Raw genomic sequence first — 22,035 nt, 5'->3', positions numbered from 1 at the left:
GCTCTACAGTGCTGCATGCGTAAATTTACAGTAAATATTTAGTCAGGACTAAACCAAAGTTGACTTTTGCTTTGTATATTTGTAGATTGTAGAGAGAAACGTGGCACTCCAACAGATTTGTTGGATCATTTTTAAAGAGTAAAAAGGAACTTCCAGCAAGGGGGGCGGGGGTTACAAAGGTTGCATTACAACGACAGAGGCCGTAAAAACATAAAGAAATATTTTATGACTAACTTATATAACATCTGCGTTTTGGATTATCCCTAAATAAACATGACGAGCTGAAAGAGCTATTTATCCATGATTTTAGCTATATGTTGTGTTAGAGCAGACAGTTTAATAAAATAAATTAAATAAAATTCAAACCTAAATTGTGTTCAGGTCCTTCTCAGCTTGCTGGTGCAGGGGGAGAAGTGGACAAGTGTGAGCCGTAAGGATCGGGTGTGCTTTTATTTTGAAAGCCGTTTTCCGTTGTCGCACGCGGTACTTTATTGGCCTTGATGCGCCTCAGAGTGCACAAGAAGCACTTTGTCTGAGGGAAAAGGGGTGAGGGAGGGGTAGGTGTCGACAGAAGAAAGACGGGGAGGTGGAGGGAAGCTGAGTCGGACTGGTTAACTTGCACCGCAGACCCCCACAGCAGGACAGCCCAGGATTTGGGAGATAACGTGCGGTGGTCGTGGTCGTGGTGGTCGTGGGGGTGGGGGTCGAGAAAGAGATCCAGGTGGAAAGGAGTGGGACATACAGAATCGGGATGCAGCAGGACGCGGGGTTTGGAGGGAACACGCGTGCCTCCTCGCGAAGAACGCGCTGTAATGGAGATGGTGATGCACCAAGAGCAGAACAGCAGATTCCTGCAGAGCCACACACGATGCCCCACAGCCCCGCGACCCAGCGCCAGCCGTTGCAGGGATAGACGCTGTCGCTTCTCGCTGTTAAAACCTCGCCAAGAAAAAAACGGTTTTCCAAACCGATGCTCGAGCCAAACAACCGGATAACAGACTACCTTGCTCCTCCATACCCCCACCGCGTCTGCGGGATGAGACGGGGATTCGGCGCGGACGGAGAGACCTGCTTTGAAAAGACTGCGTTTCACACCACAGGCTTCGCTCTGCTGGTGGTTTTGAGAAAGAAATAAGAAAAAAAGGGGGAGATATTGAGGGAAAATAAAATAAAAGGGAAAGATGTTTCTCCGATGCTACCGGGCCAAATTGTCGGCGTGGGCCGCTCTGTGCGTGCTGGTGCTTTGCTGGTTTTACGTTTTCCCCGTCTACAGACTGCCGAGTGATAAAGAAATAGTGGAGGAGGTGCTGAGGCAGGGGGAAGAATGGCAGAAGAACCAGACCGGCATCGATTTGTACAGGTTCGACTCAGAGCTGTGAATTACCTTTAATAAGCTTCAAGCTGTGATTGGCAGTGTGGATCCCTTCCAAAACCCCCACGTTGGATTTAAGTGTGTTTCAAGAGAAGATGAAATGATTAATAATAATTTTAAGGCTTATTGCTAAATGTAACTGGTTCCCAGGAAAAATGAGGCCTCTAATTTCAGTTTCAATCTCATAATTAATACATGCTTTTAATATTTTGGTGCTTTAAGACCAACAATTATGACAAACAAAACCATAATTCTAAAGGGAGTAATTCTAGTGTATTACAGTAGTGTCTCAGACATAAAGATGACCACAGACAAAGCAAAAATAGAGCTCAGAGCGTGTTCGTTACACAGTGGCAGTTTTATTTATATCTTATTCAACATTCTCAGAGGTAAAGCCGATTACAGGGTAATCAGAGAAAGTGACCCCTGAAGAGCAGGCCTGCTGTATGATGTGATGCTCACTTGGAGCTGGGTTGTTTCTGTGGTTCTCTTTTAATGGAGCTCTTAAGACCTTTTTTTATGTTAATGACTTGGGTTTGCTTGCTTCTTGGGATTTAACAGATGAGAGAAAAGGCAGTTTAAAATGAGCCTGATGTAATAATGTAATATAGTTAAAGTATCTAATTTAGTTTAGTTGTATGCACTAATCATCATGACACAATGGTGCCTTCCTTTGGGAAGATAGCTACAGATGTGTTATTACCTGTCATTGTCTAGTTATTATCAGAAAGTATTTTAAAAACAGTCACCAAAATTGGTGCTTCCTCCTCTCTCCACAGGAAGCTCCTGTCAGAATGCTGCGATCCGAAGCGGATGTTTGCAGTGACCAAGGAGAACTCCCCTGTGGGCAAAGTCCTGTGGTACGATGGCGAGTTTTACTACTCGCACACCGTCAACAACAACACGTACTCTCTCTTTGTACAGGTATACTGATAAGTAACACTTTTATGTTTCTCAGAAAATACTGCTGTCTGAGTTGCTGTGACGGTCTGTTCACATAGGAGTCCTTCCTCTTGGTTTTATTGTGGGGTTTTCATTTTCCCACATCTAGAGACCCATGTTTTTAAGACCGGCAGCTGTGTCTTGATGAGAATTGATTTCTGTCCTACCCGGTGCATTACAGATGTGTTGTGGTGACTGGTTTAGTGTGAAATCTAGCTGATCCTTAATGGAGGAGGGGAGTGGGCAGGGGGGAAGATGGACATCCTCTTAAAGGCGAGAGGATTACAGGTCTACAGCTCTTAGTGTGGACAGGAGTCAATATGAAGATCAAATCAAATCACTTTTATTGTCACGTCACATGTGCAGGTACACTGGTACAGTACATGCGAGTGAAATTCTTGTGTGCGAGCTTCACAAGCAACAGAGTTGTGCAAAAATACAATAACGTAAAACAAGCAAAAAGGAGACTGCGTTGGCCGGGAATCGAACCCGGGTCAACTGCTTGGAAGGCAGCTATGCTAGCCACTATACCACCAACGCCTATGTGATAGGATTAGTGGTTTGGGGCAACTTGAAAGCTGAAAAAGATAACACAAAATATTTCCGTTTTTTAGTTATTCTTTGCTGCAATTTCCTTTTTACATTTTTTTTTTCAACATTAAAAAGACTCCTACTCTGTGCGTTTATACCACTCAACTAGATAAGTCCTGTTGTGGTTTTCTTTCTCCACTTAAGTCTAAGACCGTGTTGTTGCAACACTACTTAAAACTGGAAAGGGGTGTGGCTCCAAGGAACTATAGGTGTAGGTGCTGTTGCTGTGTTTACCGTATTGAGTTCTTCCTCTGAGGCTTTAGATCTGCAGTCACATATCCTGCTTGGTACATGTGGTGAATATTTTACCCTAATTTGCAGGCATGAGATGTGCATGTTCTTTCATGAAGGACAGGGGGAGGTGAGTGTGAATAAATAAAAGAAATGAGATTATAATGTAGGGACCAACCTAGGCACTTGTGTTTGTGTGCATTTGCATTTAATATATTGGTTTAAACATAGACTTACTGTCACCAAACACTTTATTAGGTACAGTTTGTTAGTACTAGCTTGAACTGCCTTAATTACTTGTGGCATATATTCAACACGGTACAGGTAACATTCATCAGAGATTTTCATCCTTATTGACATGACAGCATCACACAGTTACTGCATATTTATGTGCTGCACATCTATGACGAGATTCATCCAGTCCTCCACATGCAGAGTGCTCTGATGCATTGAGATCTGGTGACTGTGGAGGCTATTTCAGGACAGTGAACTTATTATGTTCAAGAAACCAGTTTGACATTTATTGAGCTTTGTGAGAAGGTTCATCCTGCTGAAAGCGGCAATTAGAAGATGGATACACTATGGTCATAAAAGAATGGACATGGCCAGCAACAATACTTGGGTAGGGTGTGGCCTTAAATGATCCTCAGTTGATACAAAGGGGGCCTAGAGTGTGCCCATAAAACGTCCCTCACACCATTACGTCACCACCACCAGCCTAAACTGATTTTGTTGCTACAAGCAGAATGAATTCATGCTTTCATGTTTATGCTTAATTCTGAGCCTGCCATGGAGTTGACATGCTTCACAGTCTGGTTTCAAATCTCAAAATAAAAATCACACTGGTATTGAATCATGTCGGAAGTATTGTGATCGTATCATGGTGTTTCTGGGGATTCCTCTAGTACATCAGCAATTGTGAATTACTCAAACCAGCCTTTCTGACACCAACAACCATGCCATGTTTAAAGTCACTTAAATCACCCTATTTCACCATTTAGTTTGACCAATGAGTTGCTGCCATGCGATTGTCTGATTAGATATTTGTGTTCACAAGCAGTTGACTGTACTACATGCTGCAACAACGCGATTTCATTGCAGATAAATCACTTGCAAATGTAAAAGAAAATGTTGAGCTAAAGAGAGAGATATCATCTGCGCTTAGCAGTAGATCGCATACTTCACCTCTCCTATTTCCTGGTTAGCAGAATCTATGCGTTTTTGCTCCACATAATGCTCTAAAATCAGACTACATTGCTTTATCCAAATTAAATCTGGCACTGTGATTTCATTTGTGGAGATGAACCTGCAGCTGTTTTCACAACCAATTACAGGAAGGATTTCTTAAGCAACAGTGGCATAGAAAGATGGGATCCTGTTTCTCAAATATAGATATGCTGGTTTTCTTTTTTTTTTAGATGATGGCAAAATAAATGTATGTGTTTTGGACAAATCAAGCAGTTTTCAAGACCTCACCTTTTGTTTTGGTGATCTGTCAACTATAATCCAAATCGTTGTTTTTTGTTGTTTTTTGTTGTTGTGTTTTTTTAAAAATCTAATGGAACTATATACCTCGGTTTTGAGATTTCTGAAACAGCCCTGTTTTCAATGAGGTATACTGGGAGCGTTGCTTTGTTTCTTACATTTAGAGCAGGGGTCTCAGTCTCAGATGAGCTCGGGTCGTTTCATTGGAGGCCCACGGTAGTGTTCGAAGACTACAAAAAAGAAAAAAAACACACAGTTCAGTCTCATAGGCCGTTGTGATGAGCTGTCCGGGATCCTGTAGATCTAGGTTCAGGATGTGTAGCTCCTGTGTCATGTCTACAAGGAATGCCAAATTCATTATCCATTTTGGATCATTGATCTTAGGAACATCCAGTCTTCCAGTTTCCATGAAACGCTTCACCATGAAACGCATCACTTCAGCTCTTAACTTAAAAAAATCTTTTTAACACGTTTCCCCTGCTGAGCCAACACACTTCATTAAAGTACAGTACATACAATCCCTTGATTTGTTCCCAAAATGCTCAGAATTGGCAGTGTTTTAAACCTCTGGATCTGGTGTAATTTACACATTTCAGGAGAACAGACATGGTATGTTTAAATGTCGAGCATTTGCTGCATGTCGATGTATAATGCAGTGCAGAACCACTGTTGGATCTCCATTTTCCTTCTCTAAGTTTCTCGGTACCAGTGCTAATGCCAGTGGTAATGCCCACCAATCTATTCCACTTCATACCAAGCCACTCAATAACAATACACAGCTGCTGAAATTTATCTTTAGCTTTGGTCTGGCCGTACAGGGGACACAAACTCAGCAACTTTTTTTCTCACCTCAAACTTGTTGTTAACACTTTCGATGAAAACTGCAGATCTGTTTGTTGCACATTGAGAGAGTCTGCTTACAGGCAGATTTGCATGGAGTAGTTGTTTATTAGATTTCCTGCAATGTATAATATGTATATTAAACCAGTTTTCCACTTAATGTACCTGTTAATCGACATGTGTGGCAGACAGTGCTCAGAACATTGTAAACAGTGGAGCTGAACATTATTTCCATAACAAAACAGTGTGATAAGGTAACACGGTGGTTTTTGTGATTTTAAGTGAACTGACTCTATAAAGTGACTGTTTTGCCCAACTCTAAGTGTGTTTTTATGACTAAATAATGTGATTAGGTCTTTATATTCTATGTGTCATCTTTTCATTTCCCTGCTCCTCTCTAGAGCTGTGTCCTTGTGTCTACTGCATATTGTTATGGGCACCGGTTCACTTCCTTAAACCTATATTGTGGCTAGTTATGGTTCCCAGTAAAAAGATAACTGATAGTTAGGTGGGATGTACTGTGCTCAAATTCAAACACACAAGCACTCCCTTCTTCTCAACTCCCATTGCTGTGATTGCAGGTCTGAACGCAGACAAGCAGCCACGCTGCACCAAGCTGGCAGCAGCTCCAGTATCTGGGCATGTGCCAGGGAATGTGCCAATTAGGGCTTTGACAGTTAATTGCTGGTTAGTTCAGTGACTGAAACAGAGCATATATACATACAGCCCAGTGAACTGAGCAGTAGAGTCCTATAATCTTTTTTTTTTTAACGTTTACTTAGTGATGTCTTTCCTTTTCTCTAGACCTTTGACAGTGTATGCAGCACAACTGACTGAGTGAAAAATCTTACATGCACTCTGACGATCAGCTTTATTATTATAACACCAAAAAATAGAACAGAAGTCCAACACTAACTCCTTAAACATGTTTTCTCTTTTATATAATGGTAAATTTGTGTTTTCAGTCAGTTGGATAAATCAGGTCAACTTAACAAGCTGAACTAAAAATCTGTCCACGTATTAGTAAAAGATTTGGTTTAATGTAAGTAGCAAGGTGCTGTTGCTAAATAAATGTCTTCCTTTAAAGCTCTACAGCTGTAGCTTTTTTTTTCTGGTTTCCTTCCTGTTCTTGATTTGCTGTTAAAGGTCTAAAAGAGACTCTAAGGGCAAAGAGTATGTGTTTGCATCTCTATGTGTGTGTGTGTGTGTGTGTGTGTGTGTGTGTCTCAAGCGGGTGCACTCTGAGGGGAATAATGAGAACAATTGTTTCCACTGTCTCACTTAATCCATTCCCTTGAGTTAAATGCAGTCAATGCACAAAGAGAGGACATTTCTTTTGGGTGGTGTTTTAGTGTCTTCTGCAGCAGCTTTAATGAAATCTTTAACAAGTTTTCAGCTGTGGTGATGCTAAGATAATGATTCACTGCAAGAAAATTGATTACTGGTAGTGAGATTTTTGTTGTCACTTCCTTGTTGGTTGTTTATTTCAAATGGACTACAGTAAAGTGGAAAACGGAAGATTTGAAATTTGAAATTTTGGGGGGAAAGCATGGACACCATGTCCTCTAGATTAAAAAGGAGAGGGACTGTGAGGTTTATTGTCAGCGCTCACCTAAAAAGTCTGCATCTCTGTTGATATGGAGATGCTTTAGTGGAAATGGTTCCATGTAAAAGGCACCAGCAATGTTGAAAGGTATAGACAGGTTAGAGCAGTGCTCTCCATCAATTTGGAATATTGGTGATGTGATCCTTGTCTGCATGCCAAGATACTGAATCATAATTTGCTCTCTGATGCATTTATCAGAAAGTAGGAATATTTGTGTCTTCACAGTCTGTGTGTTAAAAAGCACTTAGACGTCGACAGAAGTGCTTATGTGAATGGCTGAATGAGTAATTGAGGCATGCTGTGTAAAGCAGCGGTCCCAAACCCCCAGGCCGTTTGAACCGGGCCGCCAAGAGTTGAGGTTCGGGTGCGAAATTCATGGTTTATCGGTGTTTAGCATCATTTTTTTAATTGTTTTTATCGTTAACTCAGTTTCCCTGGGTCTTTTTCCGTGTGTTATGAATAAATCTTCTTTTTTTTGTATTATTTATTTTTTGTTGTATTTATCTGCGACACCTTAAAGGCCGGTCCGTGAAAATATTGTCGGACATAAACCGGTCCGTGGGGCAAAAAAGGTTGGGGACCACCGGTGTAAGGCATCTTGAGTCCTCCAGCAGAGTAGAAAATCAGTATGTGAGAACCAGTCTATTCACCATTTACCATGCTGTACCCATCTGCTTCAAGGTTCAATGTGCTGTACATATAGAGATCCTTTTCGGCATACTGTAGTTGTAACAAGTGATTATTGAGTTACTGCCGCTGTCCTGTCAGCTCAAAATCTGGCAATTCTCCTTGGATCTCTGGCATCAACAAGGCATTTTCCCTAGAAAACTGCTGTTATGGCAGTGGTTGTGTGGAAAAATCTCCATAGATCAGCACTTTCTGAAATTCTCTGGCACCAACAACCATGCCAAGTTTAAAGTCCCTTAAATCATCTCCTTATCCGTATTATGTTATACATAACAAGGATATGTCATATGCCAGAAACTGTGTATGATCCATAATCTCTATTACCTCAGCCTGCCTCAACTCTTCTTATCACTTTGCTGGTTTTGTCGGTCAGCACCCGGGGGCTATAAAGGCACATTAGCATTAGGCGTGGGGTGTTACAAGGTGACTTGTGTTTTGGCCTCAGAAAAATTAACATTTGTATTTGTGCGTCATGTGTTTAGGAGATAGTGGCTGGTGTGTATGCTAACAAAGCTTAATGTTGTCTCCTGTGCAGGAAAACCCTTTGCAGCTTCCGCTGAAGAAGTGTGCGGTGGTGGGCAATGGCGGCATTCTCAGGCACAGCAAGTGTGGCAGGGATATCGACCAGGCCGACTTTGTTATGAGGTAAGAAACAAAAACCGCTTCAGCGATGCTCCAAATTTGAATCAGTAGTGCCCCAGAGAGCAGCTAGATACCATCAGTGATTATAAGAGCTGGTGTCGATTTCAACCAAGAAGGAAGAACAGATATAGAAAAATGGGCCACAGTGAGGATGAGAAAGAAAAGAGGTTAAGCAGAAAAAAAACCCCATCTGATGGGGTATTTCAGATATTTAGCTTCCGTTATGTTATACTAGGAGTAAAGACTTGAGACTGAGGAGGAGACCGGGGGAGGAAAGGTCACATTTTCATCAGTTATAAGGGCAGTAGAAGTTCAAGTTGAAGAACTAATGTACCATCAACAGTCAACAGACCTCGTGCATGCAGAAAAATGCATGACATATGTATTTCAACTAAAGGATGACCTTTGAGAGCGCCAGGAAATAGTGAATACTTCTGGATAAACACTTGATACAAGCTGGATTTGCACAAACATCTTTTAATTCATGGTCACTGACGTACTCTGGCTTGGTATGTGTCAGTCTTAACACAAAGCACAGCAGATTGTCCTACTTGGGAAAACACAACAGAGCATTTCTTTGCTTTTAGCGACAGTGAAGTGAAACTGTTTCTGTCTTGTTATGTTTAAATTAGGTTATCTGTATAATGTTGAGTGTGTATTTTTTGTCTGTGTGCTTAGTGGTTATCTTTTGAGTCACCTCCTAAATTTACTTTGACTGTTGGCCCTATTCCAGGAAGAAGGTTTAGGTAACAGCGGTATGTCTGTTAAACATGAAATAAGGGAAGCTTTGAGTTTTCTATTCCAGAAAGGGCGTTAACTTAAAGATACAGTAAGCATTTTTGTGGTTATTTAAAAGAAAAAAAAAATACTCTACTCATAAATATTAATTGATCCGTGTGCAATTACATCTTCCAACAAATCATTTATGCATTTGCATAAACTTAGATTTCCGTCCATTAAAAATACATAGGAGCGTCCCCCGATTTGTGGAAGCCACCATGTTGCCCCACCATCTTGATTGCTGTGGTGATCACTGTTCCACCTAATTGCATTTTATTTCTGTCTAGAAACCGGCCACATACATAGTACATCTTATAAATTACTCTTAACTTAAAAATCACAAATAACTTTTTCAAACTATACATGACCGTTTAACATTTGCACATATCATCATCTCTTTGTCATTATGCCTCTTCCTGCTCCACCTCTGCACTTTCTTTCTTTATCATTTCCACCTCATCTTGTGCTTCCTATCCGCAAGTCCTGTCAGTTACCAGAGTAACAGACATTTTCTTCCATAAACTCCCTTTCTCTCTGACTAAATTTCTTTTCTCATTAAGTTGCTGTCACAGTGCATAATACTAGAGTGAATAAGTAGAGTCAATTAACTTAATTTACCATATTTTCCACAGTATAAGTCGTACTTAAAATCTTTAAATTTTCTCAAAAGTCAACAGTGCGCCTTATAATCTGGTGCGCCTTATGTATGAATTCTGGTTGTGCTTACTGGCCTCAAACAAATTTTATGTGGTACACAGCGCTCAAAAATCTGTCAAAAATGTTTTAGGACGACTTTGGTAAGCTACAAAGCCGCACTGCTTGATGGATTGTCGGAGCATTATGGCTACCGTAGTCAGGAGCCCCGCGGAGTAATCTGTGTCCAAAACTCCGTCTGCTTCAGGTCCCAAAGTCAAACGAACACTGCGGCATCACTGAGAGTTAAAAACTGTCTAAATTTTTTCATCTTTAATAAAATGATCAGCGTTGCTGCTTTACCAGGTGTAACAAGTTTAACATTCAGGCATCCATGAAAACAGAATTTATTAAATTTAACAGAGTTAGAAGTTAGCAGGAAGTTAGCTCGCTAGTTTCCACCTAAACATGCTATCACTTCCAACATAAATGAAGACAGAAAACTAAACAACAGTGATGTTTGTAGGGTTACTGAAGTTGGACTAGCTGGTATATGATTATGTGCTACGTAATTGTTAGCGACACAGCTATGTTAGCATAATGCTAACTTTTTTCCACTCAATAAAAATTAAAGGGAGAGTTCCCGATGGTTAGGGAAAAATGCAATCGCATGTCAGGATGCTGTAAACGGGCCAAACAACTGATAATAATCTATCTGAGATAATCTACCCACAATATGAGATTAGTCATTAATATACTGCAGCAACATGGGAATAGAGCAGCTGCGACGGAATTCAACATTAACAAATCAATGGTACGGAAGTGGAGGAAGCAAAGTTTGACTTATCTGACCTTTTTATTATGCCTAATGCGCCTTATAATCTGGTGCGCCTTATGAATGAAAACAGACCCGTTCATTGACAGTGCGCCTTATAATCCGGTGCGCCTTATGGTCCGAAAAATTAAAGTGAATTAAGTCTATGTTTTTACACATGCTGAAATCCTACTTAGATATTTGTTATACTTCCTCCTTAACCATCACCGCTTTATAATCAGTAGTCAATGTGAGAATGAAGACAGTGATTATGGTACATTTCTTATCAACTCAGGGAAAAAAAAACTGGTCTCCATTTATTTAACTCTGTTACTCTGGGGACAGCACAGAAACATTAACTTATTTCTTTGGAAAAATGTTGATATACTTTAGCAATCATTGTTTAACTTATCTGTATAAAGCTTAGGGCAGATAACACTCTGATCAACAATCTGTCATTTGTCATCTTGGCTAATATTCACGTTGATTTAAAAAAGATAGGCTGTCACAGTTGGGATCTTGGAGGTGAATATGTGAAATAAATCGAGTTGAATTGAGTTCAAGAATCTAAAACAGAACTGAATGTGCAAGTGTTAAATTCAACCTCTAGACACCCTGTGTTCTGAACATTTCTTGGTGACAGTTGGTCACAGATTGAGATGCAGTCGTTAAATTATGTAAACGTATAGTGTCTGACATTCAAATTCTGAACGTCGGCATATTTTCTACTGAAAATAACCTAAATCAGTCTCAGGTAACAAAGTGACTCTGAGAGGCTCCTTAACAGATCAGGATAGATCAGCCAACTGGATCGGATGGATCCAAAAACGTTAAGGATGACAGATTAAGACTGGTCATGATCCAGTTAATCTCCGTTCATTCCCTGCTCATTCCATCCGGATCCAATAATATTATAAATTGATAAACTGGATAACAATTTATTTGTATCCTGTAATAAACAAAAATAATAAAATCATCTCTAATAAATGAGGTTGTTAGAGCCCAAAATTTTTTGTCTGAATTTAATTAAAAAAAATTGAGTTTAGACCCACCACAAATCTGTGGTTATCTGGGTAACTGATATCACAGCTCCCTCAGTAAACTGTAAACTTTCTCTCAGCTTCAATTTTCAGCTTCCAGTCAATTAATTAGATTTAAATGTCTAATGTAAAAATTTAATTCCATCTTCATCTAGCATAGTAAAAACTGAAGTTAGGTAATAGGTGACCACAGAAAGTATAGTATCTGTGATCATGAGCAGATCAAGCAATTTTAAATGACTCCTTTTTCCCTTCCTGTTTATTAAAAAAAATCTCATAGCCTACAGTGACCACATTGTTATTCCTCGGTCCACTGGATTAAAATGGATGCTCTGCTCTTTATTTACCTGTTGCTATGGTGAATCCCAGTATTGCAGCTCCATTAATGATAGCTTTCTTTCTCTACTCACGCATGCACTTAACTTGGGCTAAACATGTTCTGAGCTGATCAGCCTTTGTCCAACTGAAAACTCAGACTCGTGTTTGTTCTGTTCATTTAGGTGTAACCTTCCACCGATCTCAAAGGAATATGCGGAGGATGTGGGCGCGAAGACACATCTGGTTACAGCCAACCCAAGCATCATAGAGAAAAGGTAAACAAGTTGGAGACTGCACCCCTGTCACAAACACTAAGCAAATGCACATTTGTCACTTGACCAGAAATACTCAAAGTCAAAGTCAGTTGTATTGTCAAAGACCATATGTACAGTCATTGTACATATGATTGCAATTGAAATTGCAATGCTCCCATGGCCCTCAGTATACACTAAAAATATAAAAATAAATAAAGGAAAAAAATAAAATAAAATAAGTCTTATGTATAACACAATACAATACCATACAATTATTTAAACAGCAGAGGGAAGAGGTGAATGCAGGTCTGGAGATCATGTGTGTGAGAGCAGGGAGTGAATTCAGCATCATGACAGCCTGTTGGACGAAGCTGTCTTTCAGTCTGCTTGTTCTGGCCCGGAGGCTCTTCAATCTCCTTCCTGATGGCAGCAAACTGAAGAAGCTGTTGAACGGATGAGTGGAGTCACCTGTAATGCAGAGGGCTTTCCAGATGAAAGAAGGGAGGGAGGGAAGAGAACTACCCACGATCCTCTCTGCTGCTCTCACTACCCGTTGTAACTTTTTTCGGCAGGAGCCATACCACATAGTGATGCAGCTGGTGAGGATGCTCTCGATGGTGTCTCTGTAGAAGATGCTCATAATAGGGGTTGAGGCTCTTGCTCTCCTCAGTTTTCAGAGGAAGTAGAGTTGCTGTTGGGCTTTGCTGACCAGTGATGCAGTGTTTTTTGACCAGGAGAGATCTTCTGAGATGTCCACACCCAGGAACTTGGTGCTGCTTTACCTTCTCCACAGCAGCACCATTGATGGTTAGTGGGGTGTGCAGGGTGTGAGTTCTCCTGAAGTCTATGATGATCTCCTTAGTCTTCTCCACATTGTTGTTGTTGTTGCTGCACCACTCGGCCAGATGGTTAACTTCACTCCTGTAGTAGGTCTCATTGTTGTTGCTGATGATGATGCTACCACAGTTGTGTCGTCTGCAAACTTGATGAAAAGGTTGAAGCTGTGGGATGGTGTGCAGTCGTGAGTCAGCAGAGTGAAGAGCAGGGGGCTCAACACACATCCTTGGGGAACCCCTGTATTCAGTGTTCTTGTGCTGAAGGTGTTGCTGCCGACCCGCATTGTCTGCTGTCTTCCTGTCAGGAAATCCAGCAGCCAGTTACACAGCGAGGTGCTGATTCCCAGCAGATCCAGTTTGTGTAGCTGGGGAATGATCGTGTTGAATGTTGAACTGAAGTCTATGAACAGCATTCTAACATATTAGTCTCTGGTGTCCAGATGTGTGAGGGCTGAGTGAAGGGCAGTTGAAATTGCATCATCGGTTGAGCAGTTTGACTGGTATGCAAACTGAAATGGAACCAGGTTGGGGGGAAGAGATGTCTTGATTTGATGCATGACTAACCTTTCAAAGCACTTCATAAAGATGGAGGTGAGTGCGACTGGACAGTAGTCATTAAAGCAGGAGGGAAAGGACTTCTTCGGTACACGAATGATGGTGGAGCCTTTGAGGCATGTGGGAACGACAGCCTGGCTTAGTGGATTGAAGACATCTGTGAGTTCCGCAGCACAGTCCCTCAGTGCTCTTCCCAGGATGTTGTCAGGGCCTGGGGCTTTGCCTGTGTTGATCCTGGCAAGGGATCTCCACACACTATCTGGGGATAGTGTGTGTTGATCCTGGCAAGGGATCTCCACACACTATCTGGGGATAGTGTCATCACCTGATTGTTAGGGGTGGGTGGAGTCTTGTGTGTGGGGGTGTAGTTCTGTGTCTCAAAGTGAGAGAAGAATTTGTTTAGCTCATCCGGTAATGTGGTGGAACCGACAGCAGTCTGCGGAGTGGGCTTGTAGTCTGTGATGGTCTCTATCCCTTGCCATAACCTCCGAGTGTCTCTGCTGTCGCTGAAGCTTTGTGAAATCCTCCTGGAGTACTGCTTTTTCGCCTCTCTGATGCCACGTGACAGGTTTGCCCTTGCTGTTCTTAGGCTCAGCTCATCCCCAGCTCTGTAGGCTGCATTTCTCACCCTCAGGAGCCTGTAGACCTCACCTGTGAGTCATGGTTTCTGATTGGCCCGGACAGTGATGGTCCTGGTCTCTATGACATAATCGATGGAATTTGAGATGTAGCCAGTGTGGGGTGGGGGAGGGCTTTGTAATTTCCTGGGTGGTGAAAACATTGTCCAAAATGTTGTTTCCTCGTGTGGGAAATTCATTGTGTTTGTGCAGTTTGGTAAGCACAGTCTTTGGGTCTGCATGATTGAAATCACCCGCTAGGACAAGAAAAGCATCTGGGTGGGCCGTCTGCTGCTCACTGACATGCTGATACAGCTCATTCAGTGCCTCAATCCTATTGTTGTTATTGGAGCAGGGAGGGATATAGACAGCAACAAACAGTATGGCTGAAAATTCCCTCGGTAGGTAGAACGGTCTGCACTTGATGATCATAAGCTCCAGCAGAGGCGAACAGTGTTAGCAAGCCACAACAGCATCACGGCACCAGGCATCGTTGATGTAAACAGAGAGTCCACTTCCACGGGTCTTACCTCCTTCGGCGAGAGCTCTGTCTGCTCGAAAGCATGTTAGCCGGTCGAGTTGAATGGCGCTGTCGGGAATGTTATTGTTAAGCCAAGTTTCCACAAAGACGAAGATACAACACTCTCACTGACTTCAAGGTGGACCGAAGTAAGCATGCATGATCCAGCCTGTTGTCCAGGGAACGCGCGTTGGACAGTACGATAGTGGGAATAGCGGGTTTGTGTGGATTAGCCGCTAGCCTGCTCCGGATGCCTCTGCGCGTACCCCTCTTTTGTCTCCTCTCGCACCGCCTGAGACGTTTCCACTGTAGGCGAGATCTTGTGGCAGGGGTCGCTGATGGTAGATGCCTTCGAACCACACTGAGTTCCTCAGTGTGGTTCTGTGATTAAAAAGTTAGTGGATTTGCTTCTCTTGATTTTGAGAAGGAGCTCACGACTGTATGTGTGTTGTGAAAAACAAGAAAAAGAACAAAACAAAGACAGGAACACTGTTTTATCAGGACAGGGAGCAGCGGCTGCTTCCTGTGTCCGCTGCGTGTGTCCGCGCCGCCATCTCGGATCATCACACAGATTGTAGATGGACCCAGGCACACACAGATGGAAAAGACTAATGGATTGAGTTGTGGAATGAATGTGAAGGCATGAGATATGCAATGTTTAAACATGGGTTTTGCAGAAGACACAAATTGCAGCTGTAATATGCATAAGACAAGAACAACTCTGCCCAGAGCTATTAAATAATAAATAGAATATTTGCTGAAGCAACACTAGGCATTGTATCAGGGTTTAAAGAAACATAAAATACATCAAAATAAATAATAACTTAAAAAAATAGCAGTAGTAGTACAAAGCCTTTTTTTTCTTTGTCACATTGTCTGTTTACTCGTATTTAAAAGCTGAATTTCCCCTGAAATTGCTGACAAGTGGTCACAAGTGTTAGTCCAATAGGCCATTGTATAGCAAGTTCAATTCCTTTAACAACAGGTAGAAAGAGAAAGCAACTGAAGAAAGCAATCTTTAGTTTGCAGAGAAGTCACCAGGTTAGCGATCACTCTAAAGTATACAGTTATACAGTTATCTTTTTATCACTCTTTCTCTCTTACTCAGATTTCAGAGCCTCCTGTGGTCAAGAAAAGATTTTGTGGATAGTATGAAGGTCTATGGCTCGAGCTACATCTACATGCCTGCGTTTTCCATGAGGCCTGGCACAGACCCATCACTGCGGGCATATTACACACTGGCAGATTCTTCCTCCAACCTCACCATGCTTTTTGCCAACCCTGAATTCCTACGCACAGTGGGTAAATTTTGGAAATCCCACGGTGTGCACGCCAGGCGCCTATCCACAGGGCTCTTTCTGGTGAGCTTAGCCCTAGGACTGTGTGAGGAAGTCACAACCTACGGCTTCTGGCCGTTTTCCGTCGACCTGGATCAGCGACCGGTCAGCCACCATTACTACGACAACATCCTGCCCTATAAATGGTTCCATGCCATGCCCGAGGAGTTTGTCCAGCTTTGGCATCTGCACAAAAGCGGAACGCTTCGTGTGAGGGTGGGACGTTGCGCCCCTCAGGAAGGAAGAAGTTAGAGCGCCTTGAAAAGTGAAGCGATCGCACACAGCTCGAATTTATTGGTCATGAAGAACCTTTAGTTTATGAAAGTGCCGGAAGTTTACATGAAGAAATAAATTAGTGCTCGTATTCCTGATGAAGAACCTTGGCACTCCATCTGTCTCCCTACGCATTCCTGCTGTAAACCCCCAATCCCCACCCCCACCCTGGCCCAGCTGATCCCTAATTACTATGAGAATGTCCTCCACCCATATGAGCCACACTAGGGAAAAAGGAACACAGTGACACATGCAGGCACGCACTCACACAGCATAACATATTTACACATTCCTGAAACTAGCCATATCTACCTGTGTTTCTGAAATTGTGTGTGTGTGCATGGTTGAGTGTCCGTATGGAAAGCATCATCTGGGACTAATACATGTGAAAGTATGGGAGTGGATGGTTGGGGGATGGATTTTGTGCACTGACTGTGTGTAACTGACAGAAGGGGCAGCTGGAGCACATTCCCCTCTGGGACTTTGTTAATCAAGAATAAAAGAAGTGGAGGGCGGAAGGGGGGACAAAAAAAGACTGAAAGACTAGAGATAATGGTAGTACCTAGTAAGTTGAATAGAAGCTAAATTTAATAGAGGAAGGGAAAAAAGGAAACTTTGAAGTTGAGTCATTAAAAGCCGTCGGCCAAGATTTTAAATAGTCTAAAAATTTTACGTTTGAACCTGGACCTCTCTTCCACTGAAGATGACCAAATTCAGTTTCCGAGGGTTTCGAAGTCCATCATTAAAACGTCTTAGCTTCACTTGCTGTCATCTGCATTTTATCCTCGTCAAGCTACATCTTTTATTGATGAATTTAAATGTAAATTTTTTCTAAGGATGTCCGCTTTATCTAATAACGAAAACTCAATTGAGTGCTGAGGTGAATAAGATGACTCTTGATACATATTCATAGTTCAGAGTACACTGGATTAAGACAAGTGCTCTGCTGTTTATGTCCCTGTTGCCAGGATAGATCATGGTATCGTTAGCTTGATCAAGGACGGCTTTTTTTTTCCACCACTCACGTACATGTCTGACTCAGGGTGAACATGCTCCGAGTTGACTAAACTAAGTGTTATCATCCTTTCTAGAGCCAAGAACTCAGTTTCCAATCTTTTATTTAATCAGTTAGACTCAGAGTTTGATGAACCTGTCTTCTAGAACAGGACCAAGGGGAACATGGGAAAAAAATAGAAGTCACACAAACACATACACATGAGGGGGTGAAAAAAGAAGAGTGAAAGTTGTGTTTATTGAAAGATTTTTCTCTGCTTTCCTTCAAACAAGCGCTTGATTGGCATTCTGGGGTGCCAAATAGAGCTTTAGTTCAAAGTAAAAGCCATTAGAAATGTTGTCTTAAGTACGATATTCCCTAGAATGTTTAGCCAAGATGCATTTTAACCTGGTGTTCAAATGGTTTTCTTTGCCAAATGGGATTATTCAGGACTATGACAATTCTTTTTTTTAAGGTTCATTGTCAAGGGGAAAACATCTATAAGCAAAAATGAACATTTGCTAAGTAGACAAAATGAACACACACACATAAGTACCTCACCTTTTATTTGACTCTAATCATCAATGACTGAATCTTTGGTACATTTCAACTGCTAGCAGAACTCGTAGACCAAAAGAAGAAAAAGAAAAATGCGCAGCCAGTGCATTTCTTCAGAGGGGCTGCTTGAAGTCGTCTCTTGGTAACTGCACTATACTTGTCAAGTGCCAGCAGTGGTCTCTTTGATACATGATGTTGAATTGAGTGAGGGAGTGACAGAAAGAGATAAATCCTGTCACTAAGTTACATTTCAATCAGTGTTGTTTTCTTTTTATCATTACCTGAACTTATAAGGTAAGTTTTGTGATTTATTCATGCCATTATTGTCATTTTGCATTGTAGCACAGGAATAACTGAGCCCGTTAGAACAGTTTTTTTTTCCTTTTTGTTTGCACAAGGGAAAAGAAACCTGCTGACACACAAGCCAACACGGCATATGTTTGTGTGGACTTGCAGCCCTTGCGGATTGAAAGTGGTGGACTTGTTTTGAAAGAGCCGTTTCTTAAAAATGCTGTAAATGCTATTTGAGAATGATAAATGTGATCATGACATGCTGTTATTTAGCAACAAAGGATGACTAACTGGAAAGTGCATGGAGTGTACCACAATACTATATTCCTCTGAGTCAAAGTTGAACTATGTTCATAGGTTTGTGCTTTATGTTCTTGTCCACTCTGATACACTGAACAAGGTCCAGTGCCTTTATGCTCTACTAAGGCGAAAATAATAACTTCACCAAGGGATATTTCTAATGCTAATCATGATTATCTTGATTTTCTTGGCTAAACTTGGATCAGTTGGACGATATGTGATATGTAATAATGGCTGATGATATGTAAATGTAACTTAAAATGAGTTGTACACATAGCTGGACCAAGTTATAATTTGAAAAAAAAAAATATGTTCAGTCAAAATACATCTGTGGCTCTATAAGACTTTGAATTTGGCTACAATTAGCACTGGTCTAGGTAGGCGATTTATTACTTTCTTGTACTTTCTATTGGGATGTTTCATATTTGCACCTTTATTTCATGTTGTGTTTCCTGTCCAGTGTAGTGAATGAATGATATGTGACATAATTTGAACTTTAGGAAAGCATGACGATCTTTGAACACGTATGTGCGTTTGGTACCCAGAATTTCTATGCTGTGATGCAAGTTTTCATTTGATACTATGAGTGATTTGAGCAAGTGAAAAGACTGTAAGCAAAGCTGCACTTGTCTGTGAAAGGGAAGTGAATGCTAATATGTGTCCATTAGCGAAATTGCAGGTCTGAAACCAGTTAGCTATCCCTGTACTGAAAAACCTATTTCACTAAACTGAGGGGACTCTATCACTAAGAAATCTATGAGAAATTTAATTTAAAACAATTTTCTTGTTTTCTGTGGAGTAAATACTTATCTCCAGCAAAGTGTAACTAGTAGCTTAGTATACAGCTATATATCCCTGACAAAATCACAACTTGTCCCATTTAACTACCCAAGATAAAACTAAACTGTGCAATTTCTGAAGTAGCAACAATACTAGATTTGGTCTGTTGCTTGCTGCAGAAAGTTGGGGATAAAAACAATATAGGGAGAAAAAGCATGATACTTGCATCCTAAAAAGTTTTTTTTAATGAAATAGGTTTCCAATTTTAAAATCTGGCACGATGAATTTGACAAACTCCTAATTATCAGTGTTATTAATTTTATAAAAGAATTAAGGGCTTTTGTTTTGAAAATTACACATATTAAAACATATCAGTCTACTGTTAAGATACAGCAGGCTTTTATTTTGAAAATCCAACACCCACTTGGCCTCTCTGTTAATCATTGTCAGGGTCTGATGCTGTCGACTAATTTCCATCAGTATGTGTATGTGAGAAAGAGGAAGACGAGCAACTTTACATTGTGATTGGAAACTTAAATAGAGCTAGAAGTACTTTTGGGTTTCCCATACATAAATCAACCAGTCGGATCATGTTCATCAATCAACATGTTAGCTGTCAAGTTGCTTACACTTGTGTCAGTGACACAGCACTTAAAGGTACCATGGTGATTGTATTCTGTGTAACTGAAAAAATCTGTTAAATTTTGCTTAACACTACTCACAAGGGACGGCTAGTGGTCAGAATAACAGCTAATATTAATATTTATATGTAATGTTCTTTTACTTTAACCAACCCAAAAAGTGACTTTACAGATCTGTGTTTGGGTTTTGGTTTTTGGTTTTTTACCCCTAGTATTAAAAATTTTATCGCTTCTGGGTTTCTTCAAAAATTGCAACAAATTATGAAATAATTTACTCTTAAACTATTCCTAGAAAAAGTAATTGCAAGTAATTGCCTCGCCACAGAGGAAGTCACTTTGGTGTGAAAATGGTGTTTCTGCAACAAACAATGTAAGGGAGATAACCATTGAGGAAAAAGTTTAAAAAAGTAATCTAATAAAAAAAATAGTGCTTTGTAACAGTTAGACCAAAGAGCCAATTAAATCACTTCACAGATCCACGCAGGTAGACTTGAAAGAACCAATTTAACTTTTTTTTAAACTGTTTTTACTAACCCAAGCTAAGTAGCACTAGCTGTAAATGTATCTTAGATTAGCTTAACTTACTGTAGCTCAGAAATAACAACTAAAGTAAATAAACTAAATCCACTAATAGTCAACTCACACTCAAATTTAAACTTTGGTCATCTGTGTATTTAAAAAAAATCAAAAACAAATTAAAGAGACCATTTTTATAGCCCTAGCCTATGGGCTTTGTAGTATTTGGACAAAGGCTGCTTGCCTGTTTTTGCTAAGCTAAGGTAACTTGCTGCTGATTGTACCTTTAGGACACAAATGATATATATATTTCCTAAAATGTCAAACAAAAGACAGCATTCTCTGAGGTTTTTGAAAAAAGTGCAATTAAAATGGAGCGTTACAGCATAAACACAAAAGCAGTATTGTTAGCATATTCTTTCCTGTCTCCGTCCAGCATTTCCCATCAAGCGCCAGTATGTGTGGCTGCAGTGCACACTGTTAACACCCTTGTCATAGAAAGGTTACATGCTTTATCTGCAGTGTTTTTAAATTAGACACCTCCGTGTGACGACAAAGTGAAACCTATGATTAACTCTTAGTTCTGTAATACAGTTCCACGCCGTCATGATAATGATATCTTCTGCTAGGAAAACAGTGTTTTGTTGTCATAGTGAAGGTTTAGTACTGCAAATCAGGACTCAGAGCAGTTCCAGTCTTCACATTCGTGTGTAAGAGGAATAGTAAGGTGGGTCAACTAGCACACTAAATAAACCAGTTGTGATCTGATCAATCTAATCAACAGTTTTGCTAAGAAACTGCACAAGTTAATGACACTGTATAGGAGTTTTTGTTTTGCTATCTGCATCCTTAGTTCAAATAGGAAGACATTTTTATGCAACCTCTGAGGGTATTCAAAGCAAATCTTTAAAATTCCAAGACACTAGTCAAAGATCATTGAAATGGAAATAATCATGTGTAAATACAGTTTGCCTTCCCACACCCCTGTGTTTGGATTGAGATGTGTCCATAAAGTACAGCTTTTCTACACATTTAAATATTCAATGTTATGCAAAGCTTTTTTTGTTTTGTTTTAATTACCGTGTACATGTGTCTTATCTGCCTTGACTGAGTGAATTTGATATAAAAAGATGAAGAAAGCCAAACTTCTTGAAGGCGTTGCATTTTGCTTCACTCTGGCTTGCTCCTTGTCCGCTCATTGAAGTTATGACATGTTCCTGCCTCAGCATGGTAAAACAAATCAGGACTGCTGTTGGACTAGAACCAGTTTTATCTGCCACCTGGAATAAACTGTGAAAGATAAATAAGAGGAAAAAAAAAACAATGAATCCAACGTATCAATAAACAAGGTGAATAAAGGAATCAGATAAAAGAAGGAATATGCATTTTTTGTGTGGTTTTCTTTAAGAATATGAGTGTTGAAATGGTGCTGATGGTGTTGTTCTATAGCTGAACACTAAGAAGGGCAAATCTTTTCCTTTTTGAGTACTCAATATGCACCTAACGTGTTTCATGTAAACTTCCCAGGCTGCTCATACTCATATCTAAGGCTTTTCATCTTACAGTTGCACAGGAATTTAGT

The 22,035-nt window shown here is 40.6% G+C and overlaps 1 protein-coding gene and 1 non-coding gene across 2 annotated transcripts; one reads left to right on the top strand and one right to left on the bottom strand.

The window, feature by feature from the left end:
- Positions 1 to 508: 508 nt before the first annotated feature.
- st8sia1 (ST8 alpha-N-acetyl-neuraminide alpha-2,8-sialyltransferase 1) lies at positions 509 to 21,832 on the top strand. The gene is made up of 5 exons (XM_003444953.5): positions 509 to 1,360; positions 2,152 to 2,296; positions 8,290 to 8,399; positions 12,164 to 12,256; positions 15,872 to 21,832. The coding sequence occupies exons 1-5, from the start codon at positions 1,182 to 1,184 to the stop codon at positions 16,350 to 16,352; spliced, it is 1,008 nt and encodes a 335-aa protein (XP_003445001.1). The 5' UTR covers positions 509 to 1,181; the 3' UTR covers positions 16,353 to 21,832.
- On the bottom strand, positions 2,783 to 2,854 carry trnag-ucc (transfer RNA glycine (anticodon UCC)). The gene has a single exon. It is a non-coding gene; the product is annotated as a tRNA-Gly (tRNA).
- Positions 21,833 to 22,035: the final 203 nt, after the last annotated feature.

This window comes from Oreochromis niloticus, linkage group LG17 (assembly GCF_001858045.2).
Source record: "Oreochromis niloticus isolate F11D_XX linkage group LG17, O_niloticus_UMD_NMBU, whole genome shotgun sequence".
NCBI lineage: Eukaryota > Metazoa > Chordata > Actinopteri > Cichliformes > Cichlidae > Oreochromis > Oreochromis niloticus.
This window is presented reverse-complemented; position numbering and strand designations above follow the sequence as displayed.